Below are 22,049 nucleotides of genomic sequence, written 5' to 3'. Positions count from 1 at the left end.
TATTCATAATTCATTTTTAATTGAATAAAAAAATAACGTATTTTAAGTGAAATAAAATCTACTTTAAAATTCCAGAGCAATTTGTACCGTAAAATAAAACACCTTAACACAAACTGAGAGCGAATAATTTAATCAGTGCAGTTATATGGGGTCGTGGCCGTAGTTTATTCCCTTGCAAAATGGGTTCTCCCCCAAGGTAAAAAATAAAACTAACGGCAATCGGCGCCTCCACCAAGTTGTAACGGACCTACTTGTCTAGCTGGCTAGACTAGGCAAAGGGGCCGTCGATAAGGCTAAAATAGACGGATCCCCACGGGAAAACGGTTGGCTAGGCCGCTGTCTACGTCTAATTGGCCTTAAAGTCTCCCTTATTAACTTAATATATCGCCCAAGGAGCTAGAACGGGCGGTCACACTGTTAAATAATCTAACTCTCAGCTGCAGGCTACAAGATGTTTTATTCTAAATTAGGGTTTCTAAATAAAATACAAAATTATACAATATATATATATATATATATATACACTCTGACCTGGGTTGGACGATGAAATGGTTGGTCAAAGCGGAGTTGAAACGGACGCACACAAAAGATAGTCGGATGGGCGGCTTGTAGTAAAACGGCAAAAATATAGAGCGCAAGGTCGAGGATATTGGCGGTCCGTGATGGTAAAGTCAACTGGTTAATTAGATGATATGCGACGTGCATTGTCCTGTGTGTGCGACCGTTCCCCTATCTATAGTCGGGGCTGCTGTGTCAGTAGGTTTGGGACGCGAAGTAACGGTCAGGTGAAATACGATCGTTACAGTGCATTATGTTAACGATTGACGATCAACCCTAATCGTATACACCCTAATACTAAAAACTATTTTTTATGTAATAGTACATAATTCTCATTAAGTACAATGCTTTTATATGATATTTGTAGTTTTATCTGTGTACACTAGACTGTACTGATTATACTTTCTTACTGTGCTTGGTTTGAACCGTACTGGTTTGTATTTACTATACACAGATAAACGTCGAAGCGTTTATTTAAAAGTGATTTTATCACCTTCAGTTATAATAATTTCTGTAGACCTGTGTCCCGACTGTACTGTCTTTTTTCAACTTTATTGTTATCGTTGTTTTTAAATTTTAATTTTAATTAATATTTGTTACTCGTGTGGTGGACCTTAGAGTCGCTATCGACTAATGCATCTGCCAACATATTTTTAGGAAACAAAATAAAATACATTTATGAAACGGGGTTTTATTTAATCAAATACGGTTTTTAATATTGCACAAAAATTAAAAATAAGTTTACAAACGGTGCCAAGGCCATGGCTTTGTTGCTGTCAGGGCGTAATAATCATTTAATTTTTCTAAGGAATTTACACTTTCAACTGATGAGTGCTTAACTTGTGGAAATCCAAGTCTTAACTGTTGCTCAATTGACTGTACTGGAACGTTCACATCCTCTAAGCTTAATTCTGACCATACGTCACCAATTTTCCCGTATCTCCTGTTGGTTTTATTTATATCCCGTAGGATACAAGTACCAAAAATCGGTTCAATCTGAATTTTTTTTATGTATGCATTTGGAAGATGTGTACTCAAATATAATCCCATGAAACGACACAGCCGTAATGTAAAAGCAACATCATTCTGCACAGGTTCACCTAAAAATATGAATTGGGAGTCAACTTAGATAATCGACTGACCTGGAGTTATTATATTCGAACTAAAAGATTGACTCTCAATGCTCGAATGGGTATGCTTAGACCTTCTCTAATTAAAAATAACTTAACCAGTTAAAAACCAAACTTTTTATCTATAAAACTCTTCTTAAACCTATTTGGACTTATGGACTACGACTCTGGGATGCAGCAAAAAAATAAAATTTAAATAAAATCCAAACGTTCCAAAATTTAGCACTTCGATGAATCTCCAATGCCCCGTCATATATCCCAAATCTAACCCTTCATAATGATTTTGCTATACAAACTATTGTTATTAGCACATTTTTATTATTCACGCTTTCATAACCGACTACTAAATCATCCCAATCCTCTAATAAAAGATCTATCCATCTGTACGCTCTCAGGCAATCCTCACCGCAGACTAAAAAGAAAGTGGTGTCGTGATATTTTAAACACATTAAAATAAAATATTAAGAAATAAATTTAAAAAAATACTGAGAAAATAGTTAAGTCATCAAATTATAAGTGTTGCTAATAAGTGACTTATTAACAAGCGTGTATGTCAATTTTATGTCTCTTATCATATAAGCTTATTGTACAAATTTATGTAAAGATTGTTTATATCTAATAAAATTTTAAAAAAAATAAAAATTTGCTTAAATTAGCTTTCTAGTTACTACTTTTTTTTTATAGTACTGGACACAACTATTTTATTTTTTGTTAATACAAAGTTATAAAAAAAAATAACATTACAAGCATGGTGCCCGTACTGTACAACCATAATATTTATATTACATGAATGTATGTGTTAGAAGTTATAAAAAAATTGGTTAAATGTTAAAAATGTAAATATTCCTTTAAAAAATGTATATAAATATATTACAAGTTTTAAAACCATACGACTCAATAAAGATATTTACCTAATATACGCGTGATTATATTGTTTAAAGCTGGAATAACATAATCTCTTCTATCGTCTCCAAGGGTTTTCAATGTTCCCCAAACTACGAAAATGTTTATAAGAAAAATGTTAAATTACCGTTTTGCGAAGAAATAATAAAAATAATAGTACTTTATCAACTCTTAAACAAGCTTTTAAGGCTATATACGACTATCAAAAAATTCGTAATTACTTTGGTATCTTACTTCATACAATTTAATTCCTGTAACAAATTCATCGAATTTCAAATCATTATGAAATAAATAAAATTCGGTTAATCAATTTTATAAATATGAGTCACTCTATAACTGAGATTAATTAGACCAATGAATTAATTCAAGATAGTATTGTGTAAATGTGAATTCATTTCTAATAGCGATGATTAAATAAACGGTTTAAATTAAAATGTCCAACATGAAACATATATAGCTTTATGATTTTAAGTTAAAAATCGAGTTATTCTTCAAAAGTACAAATAAGAGTACCCTTTTTTATTTTGTTTTATAATTACCTAATTTAGATGACATTTGTTTTAGCATTACATCGTGGAAATGCTTAGCTTCTAAATTTAAAAAAAATATATATTTTTAATGTACCAACATATTTTTTAATGATTGAAACTGATATGTCATATTGGTATTTGTAGGTATATACGATTATTCTCAAAGTATTTATAAATAATAAATATGAAAAATATAAATGTGTTTTACTTTTCAATATGTTAGAATAGTAGGGTCCTGAAAATAAACAAAAATATTGCGTGCATAAAGAGTATCAAACAACTGTGTGGAAACCCATCCATAATGTGCAACGAAAATTATTACCTGGTACTTTAAAGATCATGTTCGGTCGTTCTGAAATTACATTACATAAATTAATGTTATTTCATTAAATTGTCTATTCTATTATAAACAGGAACACGAAGCCAAGGTAAAAAAAGCAATTGTATTAGTATCGTGGAAGAAGTATATTCCTCTATATATTCGATGGGAGTCTCTTTGAAAAATTTAACAGGAATAAAATATTGGAAATATTTTCATAAAATTCATCAAAAACTATTACCCGGTACAGCGATTAAACAATTAATTTTGCCTGAAATTGACATTACATAAATTAATAATATTGGATTTGATTTGCTATAAAAATTATTGTATTATATAATTATAAACTAGTAGACGAAGGTCAAAGTAGAAAATAACTATATTAAATAGACTAGGTAATTCATATGAAATTATCAACTGAATTGATGCAGTTTTTATATATTTTTTTTCAATAATATTTTCTACTTTTATTTTTTTTATTTTTATTATAATTATGATTACGGAAATCCTTGTAAATACTATTGACATCATCAACCATTATTTCAATTATATGCTCTAATCCATCTAGAATAAACAAATGAAGATATTAAAATTAAATAAAAATAGGTACCATACAAATGTTTAGAATAATATTAAACCATGCAGTAGCCATTTAACTTGAGGCTACTTTCTCGATTAGATTATAAGAAATTACTACATTAAGTAAGTTCTACACTGTTGTACATACCTGGTGCACTTTTCTTAAATATTGCTAGAAACTATACCTTTTAATTTACAAATAACTCGACAATTAGATACATACAACAAAAAGTCTCTCTCTCTCTCTCTATATATATATATATACATATATATATATATTAGAATATTATTTTAAATATAATATCTTACTTGCTCTAGATATACCTCCTACAGTTACATTTCTCTTCTCATATGCTTGCCTGATGAAATCAGCTGTGATATAAAAAAATATATACAAAAACAGTGGATTTTGAAAGCTTAAAAAACATTTGTTTATAAAATAAAAATGTTACTGACTTATATTCCAAACACACTCTTTATAATCCGCTGTAAAAAAAATAATGTATTATTTTTTTTTTTTTTAACTGCCTTAAGTAGGCAACTGTGAAAATAAAATAATTACATAGATCATTTGCCATAATATTCACGAAGAAAAAAGATATTAAAAACCAAAGGTATTTCATTTTTATCTGCGAACAATAACAAACACAAAAACATTTTATATTAGTCATGGTTGCCTCCGGTGCAGAGATGAGTAGGTAATAGTTTTGCCAGGCAGTTTTAATATGATAAATATATATAATATGTATACATTTATTTACTAGTTCCAAATTATTTCCTAGACCGTTAAACTGTTTTTTTTTGTGTAGCAATGTAGGAAAAAGTTAGAAAACTTGAATGGTACTTTATTTGGCCAAAGTTACAGTTATTTCACCATAATGAAGATGGACAAAAATAAGTCTCTGTTAACTGTTACACTTAATTTTCAAGCGTCTAAACTTGACTACGCATTATGCTTCTTAGGCATCCCATAATGGATTTAAAGCGAAACTTCTCATGAGTTTATAGTGGAAAGAAGATAACGTTTTAACGGGAATGTCATAGGTATCCGTATTAAAAATAATTTCCCGTTGGTTTCATTTGTACACTCTACTAAACTCTGTTTTTTTATACGCCTGTTAGAAATGAAAATTATGTGATTATAAGTGATGATTTATAGTTTTGTTGTTCACTATTCTCAGTATTTTAATTTTACCAGCAACTGTAAATGAAGATTTATGATAACACTCGGTGATATTTATTCTCTTTATAATATACAGGGTGTCATGTAAAATTCTACCGAGCTTCAAATGAGACATTTAGGATTCTCTATGGGTACAAAAAATGGTATTCTTTTTTTTTTATTTAAAAATTATTTAAAATAGAACTCGAATCTTATTGAAAAATGGTCTTATGAAAAAAATAATTTCAGATTTCAAATCAAGAGAAAAAATCTTGTTGAATTGACATGAACATGATTTTTTGGTATCTGGCCACACATACGTCCACAAGGTGGCCACCGAGTGGCCACTGAGTGGCCGGAATGTGACTAAAACCAACATATGGCATGCGACACATAATTTAATATAAAATAATACTAAGAACACCACTGAATTAAGAATAAAAATCTAACCCAAAATGACGTGTCACATTTCATAAGTTGGTTTTGGTCTTATGCCGGCCACTCGGAGGACGCATGTGTGGCCAGATACCAAAATTTCATGTTAAATATCAATTCAACAAGATTTTGTTTACTGATTTCAAATCTGAAATTATTTTATTCGTAAGACCATTTTTTAATGAGATACGAGTTCTATTTTAAACAATTTTAAAATAAAAAAAAATGAATACCATTTAATGTACCCTTACAGCATCCTAAATGTCTCATTTGAAGCTCGGTAGAATTTTACATGACACCCTGTATATTAAGTATATATTGGAACACTAACAGTTTATTATAATGGTATGTCTACAAATAAGTTGAGGTTGTCTAAAAACATTTGTTGATAATGCAGAATTATAATCCCAACGATTGAAATGATCAAAATTAAAAGGGTTTCACTAATGATTTTTTTTTATACAGTAAGTATACATTTTTCAATTTTGTTCACCTGTGAAATTACATAAAAGTCTATAATCTAATAAAACGTGATTATTGAAAAGGACCATAGCATTTAAGCCATTCGTTACAAACTAATAAAGACAGTATTTCTATTTGATTTCATAATACTCTTATGCCGGTGGTGTAAATGGATAGGCCGGACAAAAAGAAGGTGTTTTTGAAAAAGAAAGAATAACCAATATGTTTATTGAACTAAAATAAACTGTAGATTTTTATGATTAAACTTATACTATTAACTACGGATTACACTTTTAAAATGAAACCTAACTTTAAAGAGTTTCTGTAACTATAAGAGGTTCTGCTATAATGTACTACTGAATTCCGACTTACTAACTAGGCGATTGGCTTGTGTCAACCGACGGGCCCAGGACACCCGAAACCAAAGGTTTCGACATAACCACGATGACACTTGTAATCGCATATTAATATTAATACCAATATAATGCTACATAAAGCATTCCAAACTATTATGAAATATGCTACACTACACCGGGTTGTATAAACGTTCACTAAATATTTAACTAATATTTGTTTTTTTTTTTAACCAATAAATAACTTTATTGAGCCATTTTTTGTTGCATAAACAGTCTTCGTTTAATAGTAATTAGCGTATTTTACATTGTTTTTTGAGACTCGTGTGAATCGATAAAAACACCGAAAAATGCACATATGTCTCAACTTGAAATTATGGCCTGTATTATAAAAATAGTCGAGTGCGTTCCAAATTTGTATGGAAAATATAACAATTATGGTTTTCTAAAAAACTAGTTAATTGTCGTGTTATTAATCACACAGTATATCTACTTTATGCTTAAAGTAATATTATTAAAACCTCCTGTTTATATGGAACGGAAAATTAATAGTACTTATGATATTCGTATTTGATGATACATAATGTAAAATATGAATGTCACATGGAATTTAGTAGAAATTATTTATACAAATTGATCCACAAATCATTTTGGAACCATCTTCACATTATTGGTACATATAACAATCTCGTGAGGGTCAGTAGTTTCAAATTTGTCAAAAATAGTGTACAACTTAAATTTAATGTAAATTGATGTGCTTAAAAACTATTTATTTGATGTAAAATAAACTAGTTTACAGTGTAGCAATAGTCGTTTTTAAAAAAAAAAACTTTAAAATTATTTGTTTTTAATTTTGAAATTTTATATTTAGCGATTACAGAAAAATGTTAAAAATGAACACGTATGGTAAGTAGAATTAAGTTTATATGTATTTTATAAATTAATATTTTTTTCATCTTTGTACTATTGAAACTTTTTGAGTTATAATGGAAAATCTAAATAATTTTGCTTAACATGGCATTTTTTTTTTAGTCTTGGTTGTATACGCCAAGCCGCTACTTTTATGAGGTATTATGAAAACGATTTTAAAAATTTCCTTTATTCACAATAAGCCAAATAATGAATAAATTAAAAATCTATTGTAGAATTCTCTCTCTAAAGTGTGGATTGTGTAAAACGCTGTTAAGACCCAAAAAAAAATAAAACGAAAAATATAAAATCCTTTTTACTGTTTTTTTTTTAACTATAACTTTTTGACCGTTAGGCTTATGCCTTTTTAGTTTTAGCGTATCTACAGTTCTTAGAGTTTGATAGAAATACTTACCATAATTGTGGAGTTGGTAAGTGGTTCTTGGACAATAATCGACTTGACCTGGTTTTGAAACTAAATGTTCTTCTTGCGACTCGTGGACGGGCTTATACTTCGACCGAAGAATCACAATCCGAATAGGTTTTTGTGGTGTAAATATTATGTTCATATATTTACACAACTGGTTCATTTTTTTAAATAATTTATCGTGTACATACGTTACTTTGAAGCGGCTTTTAGATTATATTTTCTACGAAAAAAACACTTACAGGAAAAAATATATTATAGCTTGCAATAGCATTTTTTTTTTTTTGAAAATTCTATCATGGTCTTACAAAAACTATTTCAGCGGTTACAAATACTTAAACTGCCGATAAACATTAACAAAATAAAAACATAAAGCCTTTCCTCTAGAAGGGATACAAATAATTTCTTCATTTCACTTTTTCAAGCAAAGGTTTAGAGATTTAGGTCAGAAAATTTTACAGAAGGTAAATCTAGAATAAGACTATAACATATACAATTTTCTCAATAATCTGTAATACAACTTTTTTTTTGCTAATTTTTTTCTCAGTTCTCTTCTTTCCATCACCCACATAACTTTTAAGTGAGTACAAAAAGAGTAAGAAAAAAGTTCAGATTAATTTTGAGAAAATTGCCATTTTTAGATTTTTCCCTTTACATACACTGTAAGACCCACATTTGTGCCAAATTTCACGTTTCTATTTATACTGGAAGTGTCTTATAATTTTGATGATGAGTGAGTCAGTCAGTCAGTAACAAAAAAGCAAATTTTGAAATCCTCCCATTTTGAAAGGGCTGAATATTAAGGGCTTATATTTTTACAGCGTCTTAAGCTACACGACTTTTAATCTATGTTCCAAATTTAAAAAGCTTATCTTAAGAAAAAATAAAGTTATGTGGGTTAGAAAAACTGGGTGAATTGGTTCGTATAAAGATACACAGGCATTGTTAGAACTTGGCCGGCGCACTGCCGTGCGCTCAAATATTGCGCTAAGGTTCCAATGCTGACAACTTTTGAAGTAGAGTTTTACCTTTATAAATTAATTGAACACCTTCAACGTTCAATTAACTGTTCAAATAAAACTGAGAGTTGTTCTTCTAAAAGGTATCTAAGTTGCCCATTACGTTGAAGGTACATATGAATACATATTAGTATTTGGTCTTTATTTAGTCCAGTGCACTGAAATAAAGTGTAATGACTTATAGCTTTTCTGAGAAAACTGTTATAATTATTTTCTAGTTACATTAGTTGAAAAAAATATGTTTATTTACAATATTATAAAAATTATTAAATATTTAGCTTTTTTAATATTATCCAAAGAGGATCAACTTTTGTAACTCAAATGGGAACGTATACATTTATTTAACTTCTTAACATAAGAATATTTTTCTCTGGTTGAGTAACTAGCACAGATACAACTATACACATACCGTTCTAAATTTTAAACTTAATAAGTTATTAGTAGTAAGTGGGTCTTGGGGGGCAAGGCCTGTCACGTTAGTGACGTGAGTTACAGTGAGGCGAGTGAAGTGATGATACGTGGGTCAAGGTGGGTGATGAGAAAAGTCACGGTGAGTAAAATGGCATGAAACATCATTATCAAATGTACTCACTTAAGAGTTATGTGAGTGGTGGAAAGAAGAGAACTCGGTAAAAAAGTAAAAGGTTTAGATCCCCTCCCCAAAAAATCAAAGTAGTGGTATCTACGTTGCGGCCAAGTCTGTTTTATGTCTCATTCAGAAAGGTCATATTTCATTTAAAAACTGGCCAAGTGTTAAGCAATACAAATAAAAGAGTAGTGTTGCTCATGAAAGTAGGAGTGAAGTGTGGTTATGAACTAAAGAAATAGCAGACTTGGCCACAATGTAGATATCACTACTTTGATAGGCTGACATTTTTGGGAGGGGGTCTGGAAATTGGCGTTTTTTCACTGTTAAGTTTTTGTTGGGGATTAAACACACACGAACATTTTGCAATCGTTTTTTACAGTATTTTGATATTTGTTATTAGTTGATATGGTTTAGGTTAAATTAGTATTATAAAACTAGTTTCTTAATAAATTACTCCGAAGCTGTCAGATATTTTCTTATCTTTATACGCTAACGCCAAAAATTACTTCTTAAAAGTTATATAATCGTAGTCATCTATAAAAAATAAGTAGCATGCAATTATTTGTTTAATAACAAATATAATATGTGACAAGAAAGCTTGACAAATTTAAGATATTAATATACAATCAATTCAATATTTTATGCTTAACAACTGTAATTATTTAGACCGATTAAGTAGTTACTTAATCGAGTACTACGTATTTTAAATTTCTAACTTAACTTAATTATATTTTTAAAAAGTAACTCTATCTTCTACACTTTATTTCATCATTAATTTACAAATAAAATTGATGGTTTAATAAATGTTTAAAAAAAGTACATAACAATTTATTATAATGTTAGTCATAAAAATTTGATCGGTTGTTTAAACTAATAAAAATCTTAAATAATATCTATTGATTTAAAAATATTGCTTAACATGTAAAATGCGTCTTCACCACTTCCTCTTGCCGCTGCCAGCTGTTTTCTACGGCCACGCCTCCTCACCTTGGCCAGCTACCACATGACAAATCAGCGAAAATAATTGCAGATTTGAAATCAAGAGAAAAAATCATGTTGAATTGATATGTCACATGACAAGAAATAATTGATAACGGCAATCATTCAAGCGGTAGCCGGCCAAGGCGAAGGGGCGTGACCGTAGAAAACAGCTGGCAGCGGCAAGAAGAAGCGGACCATGCGGTGGGGGATATGGTACAACCACGCCCACGGAAGCTAATCGGTCAGTCTGCAGGAGAGCGCGGTACGAGCACCATCGAACCACAGCCCTTAGGTGGAACGGACAAGATATCCAAGTGGGAGTAACCTCAAGTAAATTAAATTATTATTTTTTTTTTTTTTTGTCACGGAATATGAATTAATAAGTAATCTAATGATTAAACAATTCCATATCTAAATGTAATTGATTTTAATGAAATAAATAAACTATTGTAATTTGTATAGCACTATTTTTTCATGGAGCCTATAGAAAAAAATTTCAAAATTGTGATTTTTCGTGAAATGTGATCTAAGGCGGCGCACTTTTATCCGAGTTCCTCTGGCACTAGTGAAAATACATTCAAAAATATTATATATAAATAAGTGTAGAAAAAACACAGATATTATTTGCGTATGCATTCTGGAGTTGGTTTAAACAAATTGACGGTATAAATTTACAACAATTTTGGTAAGTACTTTTACCGGTCAGCTGTGAATGTCAAAATTAAACGTATTTTTTTTTTGGCAGCTGCCCTTTGAAAAAAAATAATTTATTACTTATTTAAGTGGCACTCAAGTAGTAATATTATACTCGTATTAAGGTTTTTTCAAGTATAAACTATGTAACAATTAATCGATACGAGAAATGTATACATCGCAAAATAGAGATACCATATTATATGGTTGATAGAGTACAGTATATTTTATACAATATATAAATATGTTTCTGAATGGGTCGAAAAGAACACCGTTTAACTATTTAAAACCTTTTGTTGTCCGGTAATCGGTTTAATGTGACAAGGCGTACTTAATAAGTTTGTACTAACTGCTACTGGCTTTTGATACACCACAGAAATAAGGCATTTATTAAGAGGAATATAACATCTTTACCAAGTCATAGCAAACGAACAGATAATGAAAAATTCAAACGCTAATATTTTTTTTTTTTCCATACTAATATATGGAATTAAAAATAGGTGTTCCCTTTAAAAAATACATATATTTTTTACGAATTAGGGATGTATTTAAAAATATAGTACAATATGTACCTGGAAGTGTACGAAGAGGTTCATTGTGTAGCGGAATCAGAAGTAGGAGACCAAAACAGACGGGTGGAAATAATAGTTTTAGATCGTATAAAGGGCAAAGGCCTAATCCATTAATCCAACAATCAAATGGGAGACAAATTATTTGAATCAAGATGAGAAACGAGGAAAAAAAATATCTATTTACCTACCATACCATACCTGTAGTATCAATACGGTGTCGATGACTGGGATGCAAAAGGTCTATGGTTTGGTGGTAGGGGCACCGCCTCCAAATTAATATTGGACTTCTTTAAAACTCATATGCTTAGAAAAGAAGACTTAAGAACAATATGTCTAGAAATAATGAAGGATACTTTAAATATAATCCATAGACATCTATATTCTGTGTGATTTTTATTTTTTATACTCCATACTTTTTATTATATTTTTGTGACTATCTACATTTATTACAATATTTATCAAACTATCTTATATGTTTTACACTATGACTATTATTTATTTATTTATTTTATTTATTAAATAAATGCCCGTAGGCTCAAGTGCATTACAGTACAATAAAATAACATAATGAATAACAAATTGATAAAATTGATAAACATGACATATAGAAAGAAAAAATAACTACAATTAGTACAATATAAAATAATTAAAACAAGATAACACAAAATTTTAATGAGTAACAGTGCATATATATAATTAAACAAATAAATCAATATCATTACGCCTATTACATACACGAGATATCCTATCGATAGGGTTGTTGGAACCATATGATGTGTGGTGGAATGGGATTGAGAAGGTAGGGATGGACCGGGAGTTGAAAGCGGGGATATGAAAGTTAAGACGATGTAGCAAATCTGGGCAAACAATATTACCCTTTATAATTTTCGAAAGGAAGGAAACGTTAATTGACTCACGTCTAGTGCTGAGTGATACCAAATTAAGGCTGGCCTGAATAGAAGATAAAGTGGAAGTAGAACAGGGGAGGCTAGGATCAAGACCAAGGCGTCTCTTATAGCCAATGAGCCGCAAGAAACGTCTTTGCACCCGCTCCAGTGATTCAATTTGTCCAATTTGCGCGGGGTTCCATAAAACTGAACAATACTCTAAGAGAGGTCTGACTAGTGACACATACAAGGTTTTAAGACATAGTTCATCATTAAATTCTTTGTGCATCTAATTAAAAAGCCCAGGCTTTTTAAAGCTTTGGTACACGTTTTTTCAATATGAGAAGAAAATGAAAGGTTCGATTGAAAAATAGCTCCGAGATCCTGGATGGTATTTACTTCAACCAATTTATCATCGAGGATATGATAGTCGTGATTTATTTTGTTGCGAGACCGGGTGTAGAACATTTTTAGGCATTTAAAAGTATATAACTTCAGACCGTTATCAAGACACCAAACATATAAATTATCAAGGTCTTTTTGAATAAGATAACAGTCTTCGATCGAAGACACATTAGCGAAAAGTTTGAGGTCGTCCGCGAACAGTGAGTGATCACAATAACTAAAACAAGAACCAATATCCGTAATAAAGATGGCAAACAGTAAGGGAGAGATATGTCCACCTTGAGGAACGCCAGAAGGAGCAGGAAAGGCATGTGACAAGAAACTATTAATCTTAACTTGTTGGGTTCTATCTGATAGATAACTATTAAACCAGGATAACAAAGGATCGGAAATACCGTACAAACGCAATTTCGATAATAGTAGAGAGTGATTTACAGAATCGAATGCTTTACTGAAATCGGTGTATATGACATCAGTTTGTTTACCCGATTCCACGGGTAAACAAACAGGTTTATTATGTAATTTTATATTTTTTTAATTTATATTTATAACATGAATGTCTGATATGGTATACTGTGTCACTATAGGCAACCTGGTAGACAGGCAGTCCGCTTTATATTTTAATAAATGTTGTTCTCTCTCTCTTATTACACACATATGACCAACCCTAGTCCCATCAATCCTAATACACAAAATACAGATTTAAGCACATACTGTCATTGCAAGTGCCAACTTTGTTATATAGTTATGCATACGATTTTTGTAGAAATTTAAAAAAAATTTAGTTTGTAAGCAACACAGTTGAAATATATTCGGTTGTTTTGTTCAAAGAGACTATGAGTACAAGTTCTTATGAAACTTCAATTTCGCATGCCGGGACGCGCGTGAAGGATAATATTGTTTTTATAGGTGTTAAATCGACGTTTCATTTTTTCGTACGGGCAAAAAAAACACAACTAGATTGTTGTGCTGTTGTCGAATCGTCATGATATTATAAAGGCAAACCATTCGATAAAAACCTACCTACATGTTTTTGCTCGGATATTAAAAATTCTTTGAAAAATTAATTGTACCGACAAATACACAATTTTACAATATTATAATGATTTCTGATTAGCTAACGAGATGATACTCGAGTAAGCCCTTCCAGATATAAACAAAAAAATGTAACTTGGTTACAAGCATAAAAATTACATTATTAAACGTAATTACATTTCTTCATTACACACAAAAATGTCAATAAAGTAAAATCTAAATCTAAATAAAGTAAAAATATTATATCAGTTTTTGAATCATAAACTATAGGTACAAATTTATCTACATTGAGGTCCAACAACACCACACAGACTTATATTATAGTTATGGTGACTAGTGTTATGGGTGCTAAAACTAAAAGTGGTATATTTATATAATATTATCCACCAATAATTTTGTTTACAAATTTTACTTTTGATTTTGAAGTAAAACGATAAAAACAATTCCCGATTCGATGTAGTACTTTAGAGAAATGTAATTTCTTATTAAACCCTATGAGATATTGAGTGGTTCACGATAAGTGGATCGCCCTGTATATCAACCTATATCGAACAAAAAATAAGTTGTTTTTCAATGAAATATTTTCACAACGACAACAACAGCAGAAAACAAAAAACAATTTCGTTTTCACAGCAAATGAATAAAGTTTCAATTGAAACCTACGCGTCCATAAAATATCTGTTTATATTTTATACTGCAGATTGAGAATAATTTTCAAAATACCGGCTATACTATATGGTTTTAATAATTAAAACAAAAAACAAAAAAAAAATATAAGCAGTATAGTAAATAGTAAAAAAAAAACAAAATGTTACAAAATGTGTAATAATATTATGTTGTTTTAGAAATATTATTGAAATTATTTTTGTATACCCACATCGAGCATTCTTCAATTAAACTACTTTTTGTTTACTAATATTATTAACAATATTATTATAAAATTTTCAAAAAATAAATAATTATGTTCACTACCACTCTTGATGTAAAGCAAACGTCTTATTACGATATTTATATATGCATAGCGAGTGTTTTTATACTGAAGTCTATAAAAATATTGACACATTTCCTAGCGTAGGTATAATACATAGTATAGCTGTTTATTGAACAAATTTAAAAGCGGTAAACGTCATGTAAAAAAATATTACTGTGATTTTTAACTCGAAATTGGGTCAAAATCCTGTTTATAAACTTGGAAGCCTAAAGCATAGGTTAGATATATATCGAAGGCAATTTTTTTCTATACAATTTCATAGGCGTAACTACGGAGAAGGGTCCATCTCTAGAATACCCTCCATAGTAGCTCAAAGTCTACATAAAACAACGTACCGTGTTTTCTAAAAAAAACTTTAGTTAATTTAAAAAAAAAAAAATGTTTTACTTTTTAATAGTTTTCGTAAGTCATAAAAAAGGATTATGATAAAAATTGATGTTTTGATGGGAAAATAATATATTAACAATTTTGATTGGACGTGTGTGTGGGAGATATCCGTGGAATACAGAAGTATTGGGAACAGCGTGCTTACTTGTTAGACATTGAAGAAAATGCTCTTAAGTCTGAATTTAAGGTAGCCAAAAACTGCTGTAAAAATTATAAGTTTGATTCCAGTGAATATATTTTGACCCGCCTTAAGGGGATTGAGGTGGACAGAGTTTTTGGACGTTTTAGACCCAAAAGCCTGACATAATTACGCCAACTCAGGATGGTTAGACTTTAATTCTGTAAGAATATTTAACTAAATGGGCCACTATTCTAGGTTAATGTAGAAATCTACTAATGATATTTCATTTAAAATTGTGTTTAAATCCTATTTTATTTGCTTAAATTTGTCTTTCTGAAGTAAATGAAACGGTTATTCAAAAGGTTATTTGTATAAAATGCCTAATTTAGCTTTGTCCATACCAATTAGAAGTGTTTATTGTGAATGGCAGTGGCGGCTCGTGGTGACTTGACACAGGAGTGCGATAAACAATTAGAACAACATAACCCAAAACGATAAATGATCTATTTATTTTAGGAAAATACATATAAATATAATATAAAAACTAAATATGAAGTATATACAAAATAATATTATAATGTTAATCAAAATCATTTTAACGTTGGAGACTTCAAATAATATAACTAGGTCAATGATAAAAGATGTTGTTTTTGTTTTCGAATATTTTCTTATTTAGGACTTTGGTGTATGACTGTAACTGTTGGAACAACCATACAAAACAACACATCAAAATAATTTTTTTCTTATTTCAATAAGTAACACAACTTAAAACGTGTTTTCTATACGTTTCCGTTTAAGAAAGTGAACATACAATTATTTAGAAAAGTTATGATAACGCCATATAAGATTTTTTAAAAGGTTATAAAATATGAATATAAAAATAATATAGTAATATTATTTATGACAGGATGTAGACATTTTTAGGTGTTCATAGACAAATTGTAGAAAAATAGATAAAAATAAGTATATTACAAAAATCATAATTAATGTTTTCATAATAATTGATAGTTTTGTTATTATTATATAAATAATAATTTTGTATATTATATACTCATTTAAAATGTTCTCATTTTTGTAAATTCGACCTAAAGGTACGAATTTAAGGTAAATAAGACATAAAAAGAGAATTTTTCTAACCATGTGTAGTGTATATACTCTATCGTTTTTTTATATTACACTTAAATCAGAGTATAAAATAAAGTCTAATACATTATCAATTGCAAACCCAACTTTGGGCCTCTGGTTAAAGAAATCTGTAAACGTTAGAAAGTAATCGGTCTACTCGTTAAATTTTTTCCAAAAAAACAAAGTCAGTACAATTAGTTTGAGGCACAGTGGGGAGGGGGGAAGTCACAGGGCTACAGGAATTATTATGACTGAATGTGATAAAATCATTTTTAAATAAACGCTTCTAGGAGAATCTATGGACAGTAGGTTTAAGCCGGTACAGTCCAAACTAAGCACAGTAAGAATATATTAAACGTAAGTAAGTATGTAAGTAGTGGTAAGTAGTAGTAGTAGTAGGTATGTGAGTAAGATGGGGTCGTCCAGTGTTCACAAAAAAAAAAAAATACAATTATCTATTTAACAAGTAGGTATCTCATATTACTTAACGATAGTATCTCCTAATCACTACTCTTTTTTTCCGTGTTATATACCTAATAAAATAAAATGTGATATAGTCGAATATTATGGTAATTCAAGCATAACCGTTAACCTCAAAATAAGTGGTTATAAGTAACTTCTTGGTGTTCTTGGTAATTTTTAAATTTAAACTTAAAAAAAAAAGTTGTATTGTGTTGTCATTTGCAAGACGACATAATTAAACTGTAATTAAAACGTAATTCAATATTATGGGGTCAATTTCATGAAAACTTTCATTGGAAAGCTGCTTTAACTTTCAACACCGTGATACTCTTCATTATTGAAATTGTTTTATGGTCATTTGCTTTATTGCCAAGTCATTGACTCATTTCAGGTAGGCTTTAAACATGTTATTAAAATATAAAATTATAAATCAATCAAATTGTTTGCTATCTTTTGTTTTAGTTAACTACTTCTTGAAGTTGTGATATTTTTCATTGGCACAGTAACCGTTTAGAAGAATCAACCAGCATAAAATGGAGTTTCTAACATATTTACAGTGTCACTTATCATAATTAAAGCTACATAACTCATAATCCTAATTCTGTATTGATATTTTGACTATCTACTGTACATAAAAATAAGTAATGTTATTACAAAGATATATAAGAGACCTATATACATAATTGTCAATAATTTATTTATTTAATTTTAATTAACTTCTTGATTTAAAAATTAAAAAAAAAAAACTTAAAAATAGGGCAACCTTATTTTAAAATCTATTTATCAATTAAATACTCATTATTTTTGTAATTTCGATGAAGTTCATTATCTTTATTTTTAATTATAGCAGTACGTTTTAAATTTTTTGTTTCTACCATTTAAAATTTTTCTTGTTCATTAATAATCAACCTTTAACAATTATGTAATTTAGCAAAATAATCTTCTTAAATTGTAAGTATAATAATTGCCGACTATAACACCGGTTTAAAGTTACCTTGTCGAATAGTTTGTACAGTTGTACGTAATTTATTAGTTAACATAAATCGATATCTTATAGCTTACTAAGTTTTTTGACAATTTTTAGCACTTTCTTGATTGTTAAAGAGGCGGTATTTAATTTAGGTCAAGACATGTTTTGGTATTACCGATATGATTTAATCATATGGCATTCATTAAATCGTTATTCATCATTTAATCACCCGGGATTTCTGAACAAGATAGGTATTGGCTCTTAAACAGTTTAGGATAGTATTTAAATTGTTTTAAAATAATAGAATATAGTTTGAGTAAATACTTATTGTTCGACTAGGAAATCTCAAACCAAATTTCTGTAAAAAAATTGTTTTTAAAATTGTTGTTATTTTGATTTTGTTTATTTGAATTATATCTTAGTTACTCATGTCTAGTTAATATTTTATGAACTGTTCTATAATATTTATTTTCACTGTATGTCCATTATAAAAAAAAACTATTTATCAACTAAAACAACGTGTTAAAATGTATACATATCTACTGTAGTAAGCACAAATAAATTATAACTAATTGATGATCGGAATTAAAAAACTAAGATTCCAAACTATAAATAACTAATGTAAAAATGTTAACAAAATCGTTTAATATCAAACAACTGGTATAATTTAGGTAGCTAAAACAATGTAAAATATTATGTTTTATGTAAAATATATTCTTAGTAATACTTCTTTTAGAAGTACAAAGTGTCTTTTAAACAAACAAATTTCTGTACAATTGTTTTTCTTAAATAGAAAAAAAGGATTTTTTAGTCATTTATTTCAACTCTTTACGGCAACTTAACCAGCCGTATTATTCGCTAATGTTTTAGATGATCTTCCAATAATACTTTTATTGTATAACAATTTGTAACATTTCAATTTCTGTACAAATATAGTGTGTGTGACATTTTAAATTGAACTTCTATTTTACCTATTATGCTGATCATGTTGAATTTTTAGAATAATAATCTGTAGATGTTTAGGATTATAGGTTGTAGGTGATAGTGTATGTTAGTAACTAGGTAGGTTTTAATAACGCTCTTGTTGTCGCAGTGACAGAAAATGTTTTATTAACATGAACGATGAATGACAATGCGTAAAAGTTGATTTAAGACATAAGAGGAAATAACAATGCGTAAAAGTCGATTTAAGCAACGGGTGGCGTAGACTGTAGATATTAAGTAATGTTTTTTTTAGAATTTAATGAAATGTATAGTAATGTAGTAGGTATCCTGTTACAAATAAAAAATGAACGCAATAAATTTAATTTATGAAATTCTCTATAGCAATAGTACAATTGTTTTGAAATTTAAAATTTATATGGATTATATGTTTTAAAATCTGAATGGTATCTATTTTGTAAATTTAAGACTTCCCCATTTCTTTGGTATACAAATAAAATATCAATTCAGTATATTGCTAAGTACTTTTTAAATACTAACCAATTATTGGTTTTATTTTTTACAACTTACTAAAAAATGTTATAATAAGCTAAGCCTTCATAAAATATTTTATACTTTATTAGATAATAATGAGGTGGACTCTACTACCTATTTTTTTTATATATTTTAAGATATACAGATTTTATTTAATTATATTTAAAATATTAATTGCTAACAGAATATGCTAAAAAATGTAGGGGTTTCCTTTTAAATTTTAAAAGATGATACCACGCATGCGCAAACTACTTAAGGTAAGATTTCTGATTTCAGCCTTAAATGTGCATAAAATAACACCTACCAACTTCCAAAAGTCAAAATTTGAATAAAATCAATAACGGCTCTAAAAGATGACCGTTTACAAACTTTTTGAACACCCTTAATACATGGTACGCACTATACAGATTATGACTATGTGTTACAAGATTTAACACAAAAGCAAAAAAATAAAAATGTGAACAAAACGTAGGTTTTGGTTACATAGACCAAATTAGATAGATTCTCGTTATGCGAATTATGAATGTTTTTTGAATTTTGTGTATAATTTTTTCCTATGATTAGAATTACTCTTGTAGCACCTCTATAGATGGAAAATCATATGCATATGGTACTTTAGTGGGTTAAAAGTGGTAAAAGTTAACTCCCTTTTTAACCGTCAAAATTTGAGCCACTTTATGTTATATTATACCCCTATACTATATTCAAATGAGTTGCTTCATTTTACCATGATTTTGAAATGTGTAGATTATGTTCCGTACATTTTGAAGCAGAGTAGGAAGAATCAAACTTTTAGCTAGCTGATAATTAAAAAAAGCGGTATCGTAATGAGTTATATTAACTACGATGTAGATGTTCTACTTAATAATGTTATACCTGTTGCAATTGATACAAATTTGTCCCTTTTTAAATTACTACATAAAATATAGTAATTTTTCTTGTATGTATTTATTTGAAAAGAAATAGAGATTTTGGAATTATTTAAGTCGTTATGACATATTGTATTTTGAAACATTTTTTTAATAACAATTTAAGAGATTAAAAAAAAAATTAAAACATTATTAGACATATTAAATTATTTTTCAGACATGACATCTCCGTCTAGCTCATCGCCAGATTTAATAGGATCTATACGTTTTGATTTTTTACGTCTTTTTCTTATCCGTTCTTCCATTATCGCTTTTCTTTGTTCAGCAATTAATGAAACAGGCTTTCCCAATCGTTCACAATGAAATAGAAATAGATTACGAAAATTTGATTCATCTATACAATCTAAAACAAAACAAAGGTGTTGAATTTAATTATAAATAATATATGTTATCATAGAGGCATGATATGTTGTAGTTGTCAATGTCATAATTTATTTTATCTCCGATGTGCAGTTGAAAATATATTGTTTTCATAATAATGTGTTTTTATTTGACTAAATTTGTGTCCGGACATAGGGGCTGTCATTTTGTTTTTAATTTAACTTTTTTGACATTTTTATGTCTTTTCTATGGAATACACACGAAAAAACGACACAAATTGTAGACAACGGTTATCATAACGAAAAATAACAGCTGATTTATCTTATAAGATAAGTGAGATAACAGATAAGAGATAGGGGTAATGGGGATGGGGGTGGGAATAGGGTTGAGGATGAGGTCAAGTATGATGAAGATGATGGGGATGCGGTGGGAGATGTTAAATTTTTAAAATTATGAGTTGTTTTCACAACGAACAAACTTAAATGAATGGTTATTGAATTGATTTAAAATAACTAGTTAAGTGACCGTTTTACCAGTGAATCGATTAAAGCCAATAATTAAGAAACTACTAAAAAACTTTTGGCCACAACATAAAATTAATCATCACCTACCATTTGAGTACCGTGGTTACCATTGTATCAAACCAAGTGTTTATTTTGGGTTAGCAACGGAAAATATTTCGAATGGTATCAAGGCTTCGGAATCGAGGCGGAAAAAAAAGTAGCGGACTGTGCTCCACGGAACAAGACATAAAAATGTATTCCGTGGTGTTGCAGACTCGTACGCAAGCTATTAAAATATAATAATATGTAATACCTTTCTTAGAAAAATAACTTTAATCCAAGCCTTTATCTACAGATCAGTTTCTTTTGAACATACTTTGGGTCTCACCACATTTAGAATTATATTACATAATATGTGGTATTTTTGGATGAAAATAATTTCTTAAAACCAATTACTGCTTTACAGTTTCGCATCGAAGATAAAAAAATATTATTAAACGATATATAACTGTGCATAAATATTTTTTACAAAATTGTTGTGATTCACGTCCTTCCAAAAAATCCTCTAAATATGATTCTATAAATGAATACTCTTCATCGTTGTCACTCAAGTACGAGTAATATTTATCAGGTGAAATACATTTCTTTGGTATTTTGTCTGGGAAATCTGCCAAATTTATAATATTTGTGAACACCTCATCTATTTGCTGAAAATTGTTAATCAATACAATGTTTAGTTCCACAAAAAATCTGATAATAAACTTTAAATACGATTGGACTTAAATAAACACGGGCTAATTTAGAATCAACAAATAA

General features: G+C 29.1%; 2 protein-coding genes across 5 annotated transcripts in view; one reads left to right on the top strand and one right to left on the bottom strand.

Moving 5' to 3' along the window:
* Positions 1 to 22,049, top strand: part of LOC126840012 (uncharacterized) — a 160,604-nt gene that overhangs the window by 82,360 nt on the left and 56,195 nt on the right. The window lies entirely within an intron of this gene.
* Positions 1,300 to 7,838, bottom strand: LOC126839992 (uncharacterized). Its single transcript, XM_050575466.1, has 12 exons — positions 7,756 to 7,838; positions 4,582 to 4,648; positions 4,476 to 4,505; positions 4,329 to 4,391; positions 3,942 to 4,004; positions 3,682 to 3,711; positions 3,444 to 3,473; positions 3,330 to 3,356; positions 3,131 to 3,181; positions 2,813 to 2,842; positions 2,600 to 2,683; positions 1,300 to 1,658 (listed from the first exon to the last, which is right to left on the bottom strand). Exons 1-12 carry the CDS (start codon positions 7,756 to 7,758, stop codon positions 1,300 to 1,302), a joined length of 837 nt encoding a protein of 278 aa, XP_050431423.1. The 5' UTR covers positions 7,759 to 7,838.

The sequence above is a fragment of the Adelges cooleyi genome, unplaced genomic scaffold (assembly GCF_023614345.1).
Source record: "Adelges cooleyi isolate 19-005CV unplaced genomic scaffold, UGA_ACOO_1.1 ACOO_flye_CR_arks_rails_tigmint_CR_PRNA_33, whole genome shotgun sequence".
Taxonomy (NCBI): Eukaryota; Metazoa; Arthropoda; class Insecta; order Hemiptera; family Adelgidae; genus Adelges; species Adelges cooleyi.
Note: the sequence above shows the minus strand (reverse complement) of the source record. Positions and strands in the feature narration are given on the sequence as shown.

Bases quoted from the DNA above. Each gene is read 5' to 3' on its own strand.
- LOC126839992 (XM_050575466.1), bottom strand. The intron at 3,182-3,329 runs GTAAAACACATT...TTTTAAATTTAG, and splicing joins CTATTCTAACATATTGAAAA to AAGCTAAGCATTTCCACGAT. The intron at 2,684-2,812 runs GTAATTACGAAT...ACATTTTCGTAG, and splicing joins GTATGAAGTAAGATACCAAA to TTTGGGGAACATTGAAAACC.